General features: G+C 37.3%; 1 protein-coding gene across 1 annotated transcript in view; it reads left to right on the plus strand.

Moving 5' to 3' along the window:
* The first annotated feature begins 15388 nt into the window (after nucleotides 1-15388).
* Nucleotides 15389-18411, plus strand: part of CCDC196 (coiled-coil domain containing 196) — a 20609-nt gene continuing 17586 nt past the window's right edge. Inside the window, exons 1-3 of the mRNA XM_004370958.2 lie at nucleotides 15389-15585; nucleotides 15694-15846; nucleotides 17155-17251. Coding sequence (XP_004371015.1) covers nucleotides 15536-15585; nucleotides 15694-15846; nucleotides 17155-17251 — 300 coding nt within the window. The 5' untranslated portion in view covers nucleotides 15389-15535. The remainder of the gene's footprint in view (nucleotides 15586-15693; nucleotides 15847-17154; nucleotides 17252-18411) is intronic.

The following is an 18411-nucleotide window of genomic DNA, read 5'->3' on the forward strand; positions in this document are numbered from 1 at the left end:
AATAGCAAGGGAAGTCAGTCCTTGCAAAAAATAAGGATTTTCCAAATCAGCAAACTTTGGGATATGCCTTCCAATTGAGGATAAGAAGGAACTGAGTAATTTATATTCTGAACCACGTTTTCTCTTGCATCTTCATCCAGCCAGGATGATCAAACTGCATTATAAACCCCAGAAACTGCTTTAATTTTATGCAAATCATCTGTATTGCATTTTCGATCTTAATATCCTCAGATAATCTCACATGCTTTTAACAAATATTAATTGCCTACTAAATGCCAAGTACTGTGTTAGGTGGTAGAAATATAAAGAATGAAACATTAGCACGTTTCCTAAATCATCCAGCTCACCTAGCCCCCTCAGTTTTGACTCAGGACCCCACCTGCCCTTCAGCACACACACATACCCCTACAAGCACACAAGTTAACACATTTCTTTAATATAACTTTACCTACCTTCATTCCTAAATTGGGGCTCTAGGAACTAAATTCCCATGACCTGGAACAAAGCAATTATATCTGTATATCTCCAAGAAGGCCAATCAACATTCTTTAAAAACATTATTAACATGAGTTTTAATTGAAAAAGTAATTTATGTGTATGATTAACATTTTGGACTTTCAAAAGGGTGAATATACAATGAAAAAGAAGTATTCCTCCCATCCTAAATCCCCAGCCCCCCCAAAAGGTAATAACTATTGAATTATTTACGTAGCCTTTCATATACAAATATGTGTATTTTTTTAAACATAAACAAGAGCTGACTTTAAACCGTGTTCTGAATTTTCCTTTTTTTTTTTTAAGTTAACAGTATGTAGAGTTTTCCATATTATCACATGGCTATCTTTATAACTGCAAAATGTAGCACTTTATTTTATAGATTACCATAATTTACTCAACAGGTTCCCTATATTGGACATATTGATTGCTCCCTGTCTTTTACTACTACAATAAACTATGTTATTTATGCATCTATAAAAAGGAGATAGCCATGTACTTGTGGACAAGGTTGTTTAAGAATTAAGCAAGATAGTTCATGTGAAAGTACCAAGAATACCTAGCACAAATTAGGCATTTTTAGCACCTGTTAGCTAAATGAATGAATGAATGAAGAAGCAAATAAATGAACCACCAATGCTTCCATATTTGTTTCCTGTCTGATGTCTGTCTCCACCCACTTGAATGAGAGCCTCATGACAGTAGAGATTAATATTGTCTGTCTTCCTTCACTGCTGAATCCCCAGTGCCTCAGTGAATATACACAGTAAATGTTTAAGTACATAATTGTTTAATGAATGAATAAATGTCATCAGCCATCATTCTTATTTGCCTCTGCCCCATAGTTTTAATTTCAAGGTAAAAGGGCCAATTTAAGATGAGAGACAGTGCAGCCTCCTTTCAAGTGAGATTATTTGTAATTTGGTCCTGAGAAAAGTTAAAGAGCCAGGCCACCCCTAGATGAGCGTGCAGAGCTGTCAACTGAACCTGTCCAACCTGCCTAAGATAATCCCACTTGAAAGGACACTGCATTGTCAGCAGCTTTATTAAGTCTCTCAGGATATCATTAAAGAAAGAAAGTTTGAAAGTGGTTTTAATTATGTTCAGAAAAGAGGAATAAGCTGCATCACCTATGCAGCCCAGCCTCTAAGTGTGAGGCCCAGGGTAGCTACCCTACTTGCCCTACCTGTCAAAGAGAACCATAGTTCGTGAATTACTATGTGTTATGCATTGAATTGTGTCCCTAAAAAATATGTGTTGTAAATCCTAACCTCTATGCCTATGGTTATAATCCCATTTGGGAACTAGTTGTCTTTGTTATGTTAATGAAGTTGGGTTAGTATACAGTGTGTCTTAAGTCAATCTCTTTTGAGATATAAAAGAGATTAAACAAGCAAGCTAGCAAGCAGAGATGAAGAAAGAGAGATGCCAAACCACCTGAAGATTATCCAGGAGCAGAAGCTCAGAAGAGACAAGGATAAAAATCTTCCCCTAGAGGCAGAGCCCTGAAATCGGACTTCTAGCCACCTAAACTTTGAAAAAATAAATTTCTGTTTGTTAAAGCCATCCACTTGTGGTATTTCTGTTATAGCAGCACTAGATAACTAAAACATTATGCTCAAATATAGATCAAAGCACAGTCAAGTATTTCTTTATAATAACATTATCATTGCTTTCTTAACTTGGAGAGAAAGAATTAAAGTTAGAGAAAGGTCTCATAACCTTGGGAGCACCATGGGAATATGTTCCATATGGAATATCATCAGCCCTACGTGTTGCCCAAGAAAATAAGTTGACAATCACTGGTTTAGACTAGGTCTTTTAAAAGTCATGTGAGAAAGTCAGATTTCTAGAGTCATGTAACTGCACATCGGGGGCAACCACAGTCTGAGCTTTGAGAATCATAATTCAAATAAATGGTGTTGGGCCTCACTTAGCTCATCTTCAGCTTGTTCATATTCAAAGAAACACCGTTGGAGAATCACAAAGTAATTATCAGGACAATACTCTCTTCACTCTTTGGTTCTTGACTTACTTCCTAGAAAACCTCAAAAAGGAGAGTGCATTCTGAATGCAGAGTAAATGTCTAAGTCCTTTTCCCATTGTTGTTTCTCTCAGTAGCCTCACATAGACAGCAGCCGCTTCCCAAAATGTTCACTTTCACTTCCCAAATCCTCCAAAACTCTGCACAACACCCAGCCTTTGGACCTATCTTCTTCCCCAACTCCCTGATCGTTACTGGTCAATCTACTTTGTCCCTTACTCAGAGGGTGCATGCTTCTAGACTTGGATCAGATATCAAAAATATTGGTTAGACTACTTAGAGGATCTTTTCAGTACTAGTAAAAGTGAAATTGGTACATTTCTGGAAAGCAATTAGACAATATACTGCATATCAACACCTTAAAAATAAAGATGTTGCAAAATCTTGATAAATGTTGACTTTTGGCTGATGTGTATGAGGGGGTTCATTTTGCTAATCTATTTTTATATACTAGCCTCTCTGATTGAGACAAGTACCCTTTATTGTCAGAATTACCTCCAAGTGACTTGAAAGATTTTTGTTTCTTCTATTTTTAAATTTTATATTTGTTATTTTTTCTAAATATAGATGTTTCAATATTTTCTTCCTCTTTAGCTATATTTTTATTTTAAAAATTAGCATGTATTGATTTTATAATAAGAAAACTTATTTTTAATTTTAAAAGCTTATGGTGCTCATTATGGAAAATTTGGAAAATTCAGGATAATTGAGGAAAATATAATTACTGAGAATACCTTTATTTTAGTGCATTTTCTTCTAGTCTTTTTAAACACACACATAACACACATCTAGACTGTACTGTTTCATTTTCTTTGTTAATTCGTGTTGTAGTCTTTAAATTTCCTGTTATTCTTCAAAACATGCCTTTAATGCCTCCATTGCATGCCACTGTTATGAATATATTATAATTTATTCACCTATTTCCCTATTGTTAGAAAGTTATTGTTTCCAAATTTTGTGACTCTATAATGAATGCTCACTAATCTTTACATCTATATTTCCTTAAAACAAATCATAAAAACTTGAAATCCTGTGCCAAATACTATAAACATTTCTATAAATTTTATAAAATTTTAATTGTACCCTAGTCTAGGGTACCCCTCACACACATCAGCCCAAAGTCAACATTTAACAAGACTTTGCATCTTTATTTTTAAGTTTGTTAATATGCAGTTTATTGTATGATTGCTTTCCAGAAGTGTACTAGTTTCACTTTTACTAGCACTGTGAAGCTGCCACAAGTACTCGAACTTGTATTGAGTATTTTCAATATCTGATGTTTTTACTGGCTAATTTGATCAGCTGTTCAAACATACGCTGGCCGACTCTGACATTACATTGTCCCAAGAGTTCAGCCCTGATCCTTCCAGATTGTATCCTCACAATGCAGTTCCTTTTTCTCAAGATTGTCTGACTACCCTCAACTGACCAGAGAAACCCAGACTTCAACTGACAGTCTGCCAAACTGGAAATGGATGTGGGCAGCAGCTACCGTTCTATGAGATTATCGTTGGTGTACTTGAGCAGCTCAAGCCCAACTCTGATTATCCCATTACTCATTGGGATTTACTGTGAGTAATGATGATTGAAGGTTGTTGGCAGTTTTTAATCGCATGATAACAATTTCCATATCATCAGCCTTCTTCAAGGTCTGCATCTATCCTGAAGAGACCAAACTTGAGAATAGATAACTAAACATGGTTTGTTATATGCATTATCAAAACTAGGCTGGTCTATTCATAGAGAAATTGAATATCTCAGTAGCTTAATATTTTTATTTGAGGTTGGAAGTGGGCAAGTACAGAATTATTATTATAATATAAATAATATAATGGCTCTATAGCATACTAGAAAGATCACAAAAATTAAAGAGTCATAAACTGTAGAGTTGACTTTGCTCTTGAATAGCTATATAGTATTAGGTAAGTTTTAAAATTAGTCAAGGTTTAATTCTGCTCTTCTTAAAATTGCCAAAGTCTCTTCTAAAATTTCACACTTAAAAAGTCTTGATATAATTCATTAACAATTTGCTATTAAAGATGTCCTTTAAAAGGTGATAGATAACAGAGTAGTTGTTATTACATTATCTGTAGGAGTAAGGTGAGTCACTTAGTGGTGTGCTGATAACTGTTTAACAACCACCTCTCTCTTGGAAAAAAAATTCTAATATGTATCATTTGCTGAATACTATAGTGTAAGTATTCCCACTATAGATTATTTAAAGCTACCAACTTGAAGTCACTGAATGTGGAATTGAGAAAAGATTTGCACAATCATCACGCATAAGCTAGTATGATTTGGCTCCAGCACACTACTGATCTTGCATGTATATAGTATACCAGGTAGAATGCACACAGCTGCAAGTAACAGAAAATCCAACTATCAGTGAAAGGCATTTAATTTTTCACGTAACAAGAATCTGGAGGTAGGTGTTTCCAACGTTATTTCAGCAGTTCCACCATGTCAGGATGCTGAGTCAGTAGTTTCTTTATATTTCTCTTGGCCTTCTACCTTATTGCTGCAAAATGGCTGCAGTAGCTCCAAGCTTTATGTCCTTTTGGAATAGAGTCCAAAGTAGAAAAGAAAAGGTTGTTGCTGGTGGTGTTGCCGTTGGTGTTTGCCATTGAGTAGATTTTCAATTCATAGTGACCCCATGTGACAGAGTAAAACTGCCCCATAGGGTTTTCTAGACTGTAATCTTTATGGGATCAGATCATCAGGTCTTTCTCCCATGGAGCCACTGAGTGGGCTGGAACTTCCAACCTTGCAGTTAACAGCCAAGCACTTAGCTGTTGCACCACCAAGGCTCCTTAAAGAAAATGTATGGAGTAATATACTTTTACCTTGGGTTGTTTTTTTTACCCCCACTTTTTATTAGAGAGAAAAAATTTTGCCCAGAAACCTCAACAGTCTTCCCCTTATGTTTCATCAGCCAGGACTGAATTACATGTCCATCCCTAGACCTATCACTGGCAAAGTGGTCCGAATTGTCACAATTGGCTCAGAACAATTGTGACTCTCACGCTAGGAATGGACACAAGCTAAAAAGAGGAAGAGACATTGAGGTAGGAAAATAACAGTGTCCACAACACGTGAAAAGGTTTCAAGCCGAAAAAATGCTGACATTTTCAACTATCAACTTCAGTTTGATAATTATTGAACCTGTTCAATGGGCAAGACACAAAAATGTATCAGTCTCTCTCATCGTGATCACATGCCTGAGAGTGGCTTTATAGATAACTTCCTAGCATAGCTATTAATACACTTCACCTTTTTTAAAAAAAAAATTCTATGTTCTATGTTTTTATGTTTATTTTTAAAATATTTTTTAATGTTGATCATATCATAACTTAACTACCAAAGAAATTTTACTTAATTAATGTGAACTCCTTAAATCAAGCTTTGTGACCATTTGGACATAGGAGTAAATAGTTCTTAATGAATTAAAAATTTAGTGCCCTAAAATTCAGAGCATTTATTGTCATGATACATTACTATGTAACGTGCTTCATTTTATTAATAAATACCACTTGGTTTACAGATTTAGTTATAATATATGTACCTGAGTAATAACATTTTCATTTCTTTAAAATGATTCTATAGTTTATAAATAATGTTTTATTTGACGACTTATTTTGTAACATTCAGGAAGTTTGCTACAGTGCACTCAAATTCAAATTGGAAAGGGAGTTTGATTTAATATACTAAAGAAGTCTCTGAATAATTTTTTGCATGAAAAAGAACAGCTTACGAAGACAAGATTCTCTTTTGTCACTCAAGACCACACAGCCTTTAAAAAATACAATCCTTATTCAGCCTCCACTTCTTTATATTTTCCTAATTATCATTTACTATCTCCTATTTATTTGCAAATGCAAATGAGAAAGCCAGAAAAATGCTGCTATACAGAAGAAAGGCTTAATAATATGACAAGTGTCATCTTTTTTAGTATATGATCATTGAAACAGTATAGGGAACCCATAAAAAAAAAATAAAAAACCCATTGCCATCGAGTCAATTCCGACTCATAGCAACCTATAGGACAGAGTAGAACTGCCCCATAAGTTTTCTGAGGAACAGCTGGTGGATTCAAACTGCTGACCTTTTGGTTAGCAGTTGTAGCTCTTAACCACTGTTAATTTGCATAATTTGGCATGTATTTTTATTTTTTAGTGCCTAAAATTATACTTTGTCCTATACAGTTGCTATGAGATGGAATCAACTGGACAGCAACGGGTTTGGCTTTTTTTTTTTTTAGATTAAGCAAATGAAATTAGTGGAATACTTTACATTGCTCAATCTTTTCAGTTAAGGTGGTATATGAGCCTACATGAGCAAGTAAAACAGAATTAGAAAATTCTCTGCTCAGTTTAAGCTACTGTGCCTACTTTGGATTTTGGCTATTCAGTAGGGCTGATTGTCTAATTTGAGATGCATTACATCTTCACAATTTACATTTTTTGTGTTTAACAAGGTTGCTATGAGTGGGGATTGACTCAACGGCAATGGATTTGGGTTTTTTTTTTTTTAATGTCTCCCATAATGCCTAATAATAGGTGTCAAGAAATACCTGCTGTTTTGGGTTTTTGTTTTCATTCTACTTTGAAAAGTATTATCTCTGTCATTCACCCCCTGATATGCTGAATCTAAATCTATCAAATTAGAAAATGTGATCAAAAGAATATTCCATATAATTTAAACAAAACACTGCTTGAATTATCTGAATTTAAATGCCTCCTTTAAAATTGATAATTTCAATGAAAAAAAGAAAGAAAAACTTAGAACACACAGGGAAAAAAGATGGATTGAACTATCTTGAATTTTGGTTCCAAACGAGCAATCTGCAGGCCAAATGCAGCCCATGCATATGTTATTTGGTCCATACAGTATTTAAAATTCAGAAGTTCACACCAAAATTCAGATTTCCAACTTCTCTTAAAAATTATAAAGAACTGGCAGGATTGACTCTACATTCTCAGGGGAGCTGGGTGGCAGCTCACCACCCCCATGCCCCACTATAGACAAGGCCTCTGCTGCCCTCTAACTCTGCACAGTCCCCATCAGCTTTTCTCGTTTAAGGGAACTACTCTGCATACAGGAGCCCTGGTGGTGCAGTGGTTAAGTGTTTGGTTGCTAACCAGAAAGTTGGTGGTTTGAATCCACAAGCTGTTCCTCAGAAAACCCAATGGGCAGTTCTACTCCGTCCTATAGGGTTGCTATGAGTCAGAATTGACTCAATAGCAACGGGTTTTTTTGGTTTTTACTCTGCATACAATTGTGCAGGTGGTTCCTGATAAGGGGACTCTCACCCAGGAGGCCAGTGGAAGCTGAAATCCATCTCTCTTTCCTTCTACTTGCCAGGACTTGCATCTGAGGGGACTTATTGCCCAGAAGGAACATCTTTCCTTAATTTACAAAAGGATGCTCGTGGCCAGCAGCCCTTTCAGTATTTTCATCCAAACATGGAAAGTCATAAGGGTAAGGATTTTGTCCTATTTTTCTTAAATGACTTTGTAACACTGGGACAGGGTCTAGGATATATGTCTTAGGCTGGGTTCTCTAGAGAAGCAAAACCAGTGAAGTGTATATATAGAGAGAAATTTATCTCAAGGAAATGGCTCATGCGGTTGTAGAGGCTGGCAAATCCCAAGTCCATGGGTCAGGTGTCAGCCTGGAGGATTTTCCTGACTTACTTAGATGCTGCAGGGGCTGAAGAACCCAAGACTGGCAGATTATATGACAGGCCACTGGATCATGGGCTGCAGAGGCTCATGAATCGAAGATCAGCAGGTAAGACGGCAGGCTGCTGGCTCAAGTCCCAAGAACTGGAGGTCAGATGATGACAAGCTGGATGAAGCATCCAGAGCAAGTAAGTGAGCTTTGCCAGAATGTCCATGTATATACTGGATGCAGGCCACATTCCCGAGAAAACTCCCCTTACAACTGACAGGCTAATCACATCAGATCTCATCATGGAGGATGACTACATCATTACATAACTGCCAAACTACATCGTTATACAACTGCTAAACTACTAAGAATCATGGCCCAGCCAAGCTGACACACCACCTTAACCATCACAATATTTAATAGGATTAAAAAAAAATGTAGGGCCAATAAATGATTCTTGAATACATATTTCTAGCTTATACCCTCTACCAACAATTATTTTCAAAGACTCTCAAAAGATTTGTGATGTATTTGGAGGAATATTGACATCTTCATATTCACCAACCCATATGAATTCTGTCGACCTTGTATCCCTTATGACTGGGATACAAGGTCCTGCTCCATATGAGGAGATTCTACTTCCTTTTCCTATTTGGTGTGTACTACAGTTCCCTGTTGGAGCTGAAGCCCCAGGCATCCAGATAGCCCCCAAGTCCATATAGTCCCATGTCCTCCCCTTTACCCTGCTAGTACATCTGAAACCCCAAATATGCCTTACAACTAAGGGCACCCAAGTTATAACAATAAATTCTCCATCAATCCATTCTCTACTTCCACAAGCAAAGCAAACTTCCTTTAAAGATATATGTATCTTTATACATTTATACATATGTATAAATATATATGTGTATATATATATATATATATATACACATGTATACACACACAGACACACATACAGATACATATTAGAAATAAACTAGAAAATGCTTTTGGTTATAATCTATTATAGCCACATATTTTTAAATATGTACAAAGATAATAATAATTTTTGTTTATTTATTACACTTTTCTACAAAAGATCTAAGGTAATTTATTAAAATAATATTAAAAAAATAAGAAAAAAACTGATTAAAAAAAAATCAGGACCAAGCAAATACATTAATTAGACTAGAAGATCATAAGCAGGGAGTTAGGACCCAAACATCCGAAGTTACAAAATTACCTCTGAGATTCACAGTAAACCAGCAGAAAAGAAAAACAAAACTAGTTTATTCAGCTGTCCCCAAGGGAAAATGCATATCAGGATTTCCAGGAGAAGCAACAATTTTTCAGTATCTAATTCTGAAAGAAATTTATATGTGGCCATGAAAGGATGTTGGTCATGAAATGATGTCTTGAGTAATTTTCTTTACAAATGCTGGAGTGGGTTACATAAAACATGCTCAGAGAATCCCAAAGTGAAAGGTCAAGGTGTCGCACAAAATATGATCCAGAGAAGACAGTGAAGCCAGAAAAAGATGATTCAAATAAGCAGTTTTCTGTTGATACGCTGAGATCTGAGAAGGAACTTTGGAATAGTATTTCTCAAGGGCTGGTCTACACATCACACATGAGAATTGCCAGGGAGTGCTCGTTAAACTGCAGATCCTCCAGATCTCCAGAGTAGGAATCTCTAGGGGATGAGCCTAGAAATCCACAGTTTTTACAAGTTCCCTAGGTGATTCTTAAATACATCAAATCCAGAGAACCACTGCCTTAGAGCCATGGTCTTTAGTCTTTTTTGCTTGTGCATCCTAAAGGAATTTTGAAAAACTAGGTACCCTTTCACATGTTCTTCAATTGACATCGAAATTGTGTACTGTAGTTTAAATGGTTACAAAATTTTATTTTGTATTGTAATATTGACATTTTCAAATAAATCTGCTATATCACTTTTAAATGTATCCAATAAAAACTTAAATACCCATACCCAATGAGATCTAAACAAACAAGCTCCTTGTAACAGTCAAAATTTTTACATTTTCTCCTTTTTCCCTTGGTCTCCGGTTTCCATCCTACTTCCCCCATAGTATTTTATTTCAATGCAATATACTTATTTCTTGGAAGTCTTTTTTTAAATCATACTTCTCTGCAAAATAAATATGTATGTACGTACATTGAGTTTTTATTTTTTTATTTCCTGTGACCTTAAGGCTCTAAATGTTTAAATTTCTTCATAGTTGAGTTAGCATTAAGATTATTAGTACACAATTCAGAAAAACATAAAATATACATTTTCATAAATAATTTTTAAGCAGAGCAAGTAAAATTATTTTGGAAATTCTATTAATTTGATGGATAGGATGTTTTTATCTTTCATTAGTTCATATATTCACAAATGAATATTCCTTATTGCTAGAATAAGATAGACTTCAGCATCAATTTTATTCATATTTGTTGCTTTACATACAACATTCATTGAGAAAACTGTTTATACAAATAAGTAGATGGGAATGGAAGGTGTTTATATCAGTGTCACTCAAATCTTTGAATTCCTTCTGAATTATAAGCTAAAAATCATACAGTGATTTAATAAATTTAAACTGACAATTTGAGTAGGTCTTCCTTCAATTTTGTTGGAAGCAAAAATTTGGAAACCACTTGACCTGTAAAAGAGTTACAATGAAGTCACTGACAGTCAGTCACTCTTTTCAACCCCAACACCAACTTTTTGAATTGTGGTTAGTTTAGTGCCCCAAAGGTTTTTACCTACCCTCAAGGCAAGTCACTGAAGTAAGATGTCAAATGGTTGAAATGTATTCCTTTCTTTTAACAAGTGGGAGAAGAGTAATTATGAAAGGAGAGGTGGGAAAGGGGGCAAGGGGCATTCACAGACAGATCCATTTTAGTAAAGAGTACTTGTGGAAATTGAGGATCCCGGGAAAGATTCCCTAAAAGCTATCCTTGCTTCCACATCTTGTAAAATCTTTGTTAAAGTTCATATATTCCAGTTTGAAGAACATTGTGCTAAGTATCTGGACACATTGAGAAAATGCATTACTTTCATAAAGACCTCAATAATAATACTGAGAGAATAAAAACAAACAACAAAAAACAGTTGCCAGTTAGTCTGCTGAGAATCATGGGGACCCCATGCATGTCAGAGTAGAACTGTGCTCCAGAGGGTTTTTGATGGCTGGTTTTTCAGAAGTAGATCACCAGGCCTTTCTTCCGAGGTGCCTCAGGGTGAACTTGAACTTCCAACCTTTTGGTCAGCAGCCAAGTGAGTTAACTTGTTGCACTACCCAGGGACTCCTAAGAGAATTCAAGAGTTGAAATTTATCTCAATCTTCTCAACTGCCTTGGTTCACTCCAATATAGATAAAGCCTAGCTTGGGACAGCATAGCAGGGGTTAAGGTGGAGGACAAAATGGTCCTAACAAACAGCACAGTCAGATGCGGATGATTTTTAAGAGCCTGTAAATTTTGCTATTGTGATTTTGCCAGCACTTCTGTCCTCATTTTAGTTAGTGAGACTCTTATAATCCCCTCAAAGGTTGAATTGGCTCTGGGTCAGAGAGGATCATAAAGACCTCATGTTTTCTTCCCCCAAGGAATTCTGTAATTTTGTCATTACAACCAAAGCTGAGAGAGGCGAGGATAGAAAAGCTTCTCAATTTTTGCTTTAATATGAAAATAATTACGTACATCTACTCTTGGAGACCTGGCTTAATTAGACCTATCTGATTTTTCACTGGTAAAACTAACACTAAAATGTATTTCTCTGAGTTCTCTAATTATAGAGCAATCACGCTTTTTCTTAACAGATACTAAAATCAAATGCTATAATGTTGGATGAGGTCATTGTGAATAGCTTGTTATAAGACCTGTTTTGAGGTACCACATGAATTTCAGTGAATATTATGCAGTGACAGAAAGCAACAAAGTTTATTGCAGAAAAAATTATGAGTTGCTACTATAATTTACCTAAACAGTGATAAGCGGTTCTACAAGTTATTTCAGAAGAAGCATATTTACTGACCATAACCTCCTGTTCTTTCACTCCCACACGCCTCAGTCTCAGCCCCTTCCTGGTTTCGCCTCTCTTGGCCACCGTTTGTTGGCCTTTATTTTCTTCCTTGGTAGCCTGAACTCTGTGATGCCTTTTGACAGATACTGTTACCCAGCACCCTCAACCCCTTTACTCCCTTGAACTTCTGCTTATCCATTCTGCCAAGTACCAACTCAGAGTCAAAACAACTGTGTTCTCTCTACTATTGCTTCTAGTTTGCCAAGCGCTGCTAGAGAAAATTATATAACTGCTGATTCATGCCATGACAATTCTGCAATTACCAAGCTCACCTTGACCCTTAGCATACTTGGCAAATCTTTCATTCTTAGTTGGCTTCCTTTTCCACTGCTCACAGTGCTAATCCAAATCTCAAGTCATCACTCTCCTGAGGTTTCCTACCACACCTGCTCAATCAGAAGATGACCTAACTTTCTACTTTAGGAAAAATTAGTGGTCATCTTGACTCCCTTCCACTTCTAACATCATCTATAGTTTCACTCTCTTTTGCTTCTGCCTCAGAGGATGACGTAGTGTACCAATTGTCCCCTCAATGCTGCTTTTCACTTTTTAAGCCCTTCACTATAAAGTCTGTGTACATTATTACAAGGTAAATATTCCCCTTGGATGTCATATTGCAAGTTGAAGAGATAGGCATTAGAATGTTTGGAAATAAAAGTTGCTGATTGGCTGTAGAAAAGAGGACATCAGAATAGCAAGTGTTCTTCCACTTTCAATTATTCTCAAGCAAGGACAGAAAGGAAGGTGAGTTGGGATGCTGCCTGCCCATCAAATGTTTTAAAATTCTAGTACAGTTCTACCAACCAAATGTCACAACATGAAATTTAAAGAGGCTATGCTTTAGTGATCGATGCCATTTTTGTCCTCTACTATTTGCTATCACCTGCTACATCTACAGTCTAAGATGCTACTAATAATAATTAAAGAATGTCTGCCCACTCAATTCCTTCTTTTCACTCTGAGGAGTTTGCTCACACTCATACCATCCACACTTTTCATGGGAACTCTTAGGGCAGCCAATGTGAATTGCATGATGCTTCTCCTGATATGGCTATTCTAATTTAACGTCATATTACACTAGATACGAACCAAAAGTAACACATGTATGCTTTAGAAAAATTATTTTTAGAGACTGCCTAAAGAGAAGTCTTGATGTACAGGATACTTATAGGAGACATGCAGCCTATCTAATCAAGGACAGATGCAGTTTTGTGGGATCTTGAAGTGTATATAATTTGGAGGGGTCCTCTTTCCAAAAACATATAAAAGTATGAATACAAAATGAGGTACAAGGTGTTTAGAAGATGTCCATGGATTCAGTTATGTCCCCCCAAAATGTGTGTCAACTTGGCTAGTCCATGATCCCCAGTATTGTGTGATTGTCCACAATTTTGTCATCTGATAGTGATTTTCCTATGTATTGTAAATCCTACCTCTATGATGTTAATGAGATGGATTAGTGGCAGTTATGTTAATGAGGTAGGACTCAATCTACAAGATTAGATTGTGTTTTAAACCAATCTCTTTTGAGATATAAAAGAGAGAAGCAAGCGGAGACATGGTGGCCTCATACCACAAAGAAACAAGAGCCAGGAGAATAACGCGTCTTTTGGACCTAGAGTCCTTGTGCTAAGAAGCTCCTTGACCAGGGAACAAATGATGACAAGGACTTTCCTCCAGAGCCAACAGAGAGAGAAAGCCTACCCCTGGAGCTGGCACACTGAATTCAGACTTCTAGCCTTCTAGACTGTGAGAGAATAAATTTCTCCTTGTTAAAGCTGTCCACTTGTGTTATTTCTGTTACAGCAGCACTAGATGACTGAGACAGAAGAAGTCTGTGAAAATGAAGGGCTCTGAAGCTTAGGCTTCGTCAGTCACATAATTCAGCTTTTTTGTATCTGACTGCTTACATAAGGCATCAAATTCCTAACCAACCAACCAAAAACCCATGAAAATCTGAACACGTAACATCCGCCACTTTACGTAATATTACACTTGATGCTCACAGCAAATCTGTTGAGTCAGTATTATCACTCCCATTTTATAAAAGTGGAAACTAAGGCTCAGATAATTTACTAACTCTCTATGAGTCGTAATCAACTCGACAGCAATGGGTGGTTTTTTTGGTTACGCTCACAGTCAGGCTGCTGGTAGGTAGTGAAGATGAGATTCAAACCAAGGTCTGATAAACTAAATTTTGTGTTATTTCTACTGCAATTCTACCTTTAAGGCTTTCCAGAAGATAAAGGGTTTATTACTTTGGAGAATGCCCCTAGAAATGCATGGATATGCTCACTTAATACTTGAAATTGACATGACTTAATTCACATGTAAGACATTCACTAAAAGTACTACCCTAAAACTGTGTTTAAAGGGCATAAAAAAACAAATGCATAACTACTCTGGGTTATCTTCTGTTCATTAAGTGAAATAGATGAAGACAGGAGATCTTAGGGTCCAGGAGACATGGGGTTGGACCAAAGAGAGGAAATGGAAGCAGAATCAATATCTGGAGGTGAGCCTTCCAGGAAAGAGCCTGGCTGTGGAAGGACATGCAGTATGGATCTTTCAGAAATGATGTCCTCTCACTACATGTTCATTATTCTTCTGCCTTGTCATTATGATATGTCAAGTTTTAAAGACAGAAAAATAATGGAAATTGACTCATATATTATTCAATATTATATTCATACCCTGTATTTGCCAGTTTGACCTCTATTTTTTTTAAACATGTCTCTTAAAGGCACCTCTCCTTCTCCTAAGGCCCCCAGAAGGTAGGTACTGTGTCTGCCTTCTCCTCACAGAATCCAACACTGTGCCTATACATAGTAGGCACTTTATGGAGGTTTGTTGCTATGAAAGATGGTATCGATGAGTTAATTTTGACAGGCTACCATTAACACAATAGGGATTCCATAATGTAGATATGCTGTGATTTTTTTCCTATTCATTCAACGACTTCAGAACAAAAGCTTTTGGCATTTGGTTAAAGCTAAGGCAAGAACCGACCAGATATGGTTAGTAGTATTTTCAGTCAATAATAAGCTGCCAGTGATGTTGGAGCTACTTAAAAGACCTGTTGATTTTGTGCTCTTAGGGCTATTGTGACCTCAGGCTGTAGCTAAAATCAGTCCAATGCATCAGGGGTTTCAAGAACAGAAGCACAAAAATGATGACTTAACTGCACAGGAAAAGAAGGCACATGTATTTTAAGAAGACCTCTTTATTCTTAAAGTAGAAGTTCCCCCTTCAAGATGATGAATGGTACAAACTCTTCAGGATCATGCCTGCACTCAAAAACTAGGTGAGTCATTGATAGGAGATGTCAGATGGTAACTACCCAGAAGGGAGAAGAGGGTCTCCATTTATTAACCCAGGCTAAGGCTAGCATTAATGGTGTCTCTTCCCACAGAAGTTCTCAAGTAGATGACAGCTACTTAAAGGAATTGAATGAAGACTTAAAGCTAAGAAAGCAGGAACTGCTAGAGATGCTAAAACCCTTAGAAGATAAGAACAACCTCTTGTTTCAGAAGTTAATGTCTAACTTGGAGGAAAAACAAAGAAGGTAAGGACTACTTACCCCAGGATTTCACAGAAGTTGAAAGATTAGAGAACCTCTGTCTCCATAGGATTAGCAATGATTATTTACATTTGTTTGGAGAAAAAAAAGACTTGGGAATTTAGCTGTAGTAGATAATAAATTTGTAACCAAAAAATCAAGTTGGCAAGGAATCCTTTATTTTCTTTTAGTAAAAAGATTGCGAGCCCTTATCCTAAGAGGTTACAGTTAAACTCTTCCTCCCTAGGGTACCCACCCAGCAAAAAGAGAAAGGGTCTTTAATCTTCAGTCTTTCATAGTCACCCTGATAGCTTCCTTGCTCATGTCTGCAGAATCTCTTAAGCATAGATGATTTTGCTCTCTACATGCCAAGCAGTGCCATGGCAATCTTTTCTGAGCCTAGCAGCCCTCTGGATTAGAGTCTGGCCTCCCTAAATATACTAGACAGCTAAGGTCTTGACTCTTCACTAGGGCAGTCACTGTTCTTGGGACCTACCAACTCTCTGTTTCCTTAGTAATCTCAGGGAATATCCCCTCAACGGGTCTACCTCTGCACTCTACTCTTATCATAAGCGTCCCAAGGAACTCAGACCTTCAAAGAAGAAAAGCCAGGCAGGAGGTTGTGGTTAAGCATAGTTGCTTATAACCCAGCAACACAGACTTCTCTCACGGCAAGAGAGCACAAAGACTTGGTTCTCTACTTAGAGCTAATAAAAAGTAAAAGGAAGAAAAAGTACAAGGAACAAAAACAGAAATAAATTAATCTTAAAAAGTATCTTCTCTCACAGTCAGATTTGGGTACTGATTCAGATTTTGTTAGAAACTTCTTAATGCCTTGGGTTTTCTGGGGACTACCATAAGGGTATAAGTGGCCTCACCAGCAGGCTGTCTTTATGGAGAAGCGAGGGGGATAAGGACAGGCAGATGGAGATGGGAATAGGGAATAACTCTGGGATTTAGCTTGAAGACAGCAGGTTCTTTTACCTTTTTTGTCCCCACAGGGGAAGAACCACTCCTTTTTTCTCAAAAAGTCACACACCAAAATATTCTCTCTTCTGAGGGGTCAAAGAGGAGATCTGGATGTTGAAGACCTAATTTTTGAACATTATAGAGCACAAAAGTTTTTATAGAGCACATAGCTAAAACAAATGTCAATTAGGAATGGAATCATCCTAGTTATACAGAACTTCTATAACTCCTGGAATTTCAGCCCCCATCTAACTCCCATGGCAGAGTACTTTCTGACCAGTTGCAGAATATCAATTTTAACCTTTAGGAAGTACATATGTTTTATGATGTCTCTCTTCATTCTAGTCTGCAGATCATGAGGCAAATCATGGCAGGAAAGGGTGCTGATGAATCCTCAGTAGTGGAGCTCATCAAGGAAGCAGAAGAGATGAAGCAGAACCTAGTAAGTTGTCGGTGAGCACTCCAGGGAATAGCATACTGAACACGGCTCAATTGCATTGCTGTTGTCAGATGTAGAAGGCAAGACAGAATGCCCATCTCTAGCATCTAATGCTCTAACACGCCTATCTCCTTAATCTAAAAACCTCAGGGTTATCCAAAAGGAGTCAGATAGAATATTTGGAAGAACAAGGACTAGCTAGAAAAATTTCTTTCTTTGCCTTTTTTTAACCTTTTCATCTGGGGGTTAATGAATACGAGAATATTAACTCTTCACATTTCAGAAAGTGTAGAAAATATCTGTTAAAAACAAGAGAAATAGATCAGCCAACAGGAGGTACAAGAAAGCAGCTTCACGGGGCTTCCAGCAAGAGACAGAACAACCGGTAACCCACGATATAGGCTTTCTCACCCCCCCACCCTCACCCCCATTTAGCCTCCTCTGCTTCCTGCCGCCACAGTCTATTGGCTTGGAAGCACGAGCTTCCCCCCAGTGCCGCTTGGACTCCACCCGCCCGCACTAGCCAGCTCCAAGTGCCATTTGTTGGCTGCTGGTGTTGCTTTTTCCCACTTCTTTAGATTTCTTCCTCACCTCTCACCACCTCCCCCTCCTTTCTCTCAAATACCTGGCTCTGTGTGCCATCTTTGCTTCTTCCTGAAAGGCTGCGAAACACCACTCAACTGTGAAACTGCTTCCCGGCCCGTGCCGCCACGGTGGTGGGACCCCTGGGGCTTTTTTTGTTTGTTTGTTTGCTCTGATTTGTTCTGTTTTGATTTGCTTGTTTGTTTTCTTTTTCATTTCTCGGCTTTGGAGCCCCTTCTAGCCAGGCAGTACCGTGTGGCTTGGAAATTAGTCCCTTACTCTGCGCAGATGCACGGGACATCCCTGGGGTCATTTCTTTTTCCTTGTTTTTGGGTTTTGTTTTTTTTTTTTATTTCCTTGTTTAGTTTTCTTCTCTCTCGTATTCCCTTTTTGTCTTTCTTCATTTCCAGTTTCTCGATTTATTGATTTTTTTCTTTTACCCTTTTTCTCTTTTTTTTTCATTTTTGTTTTTCTCCATTTCTCAGTCTCTCATCTCTCTACTCCAATAGCAAGCTCCCTTAGCACTCTTTTTTGTTTGTGTGTATGTCTTTGGCTCCTGTTCCTCTCTCCTCCCTCTCATC

Source organism: Trichechus manatus, unplaced genomic scaffold (genome assembly GCF_000243295.1).
Source record: "Trichechus manatus latirostris isolate Lorelei unplaced genomic scaffold, TriManLat1.0 scaffold00010, whole genome shotgun sequence".
Lineage (NCBI taxonomy): Eukaryota > Metazoa > Chordata > Mammalia > Sirenia > Trichechidae > Trichechus > Trichechus manatus.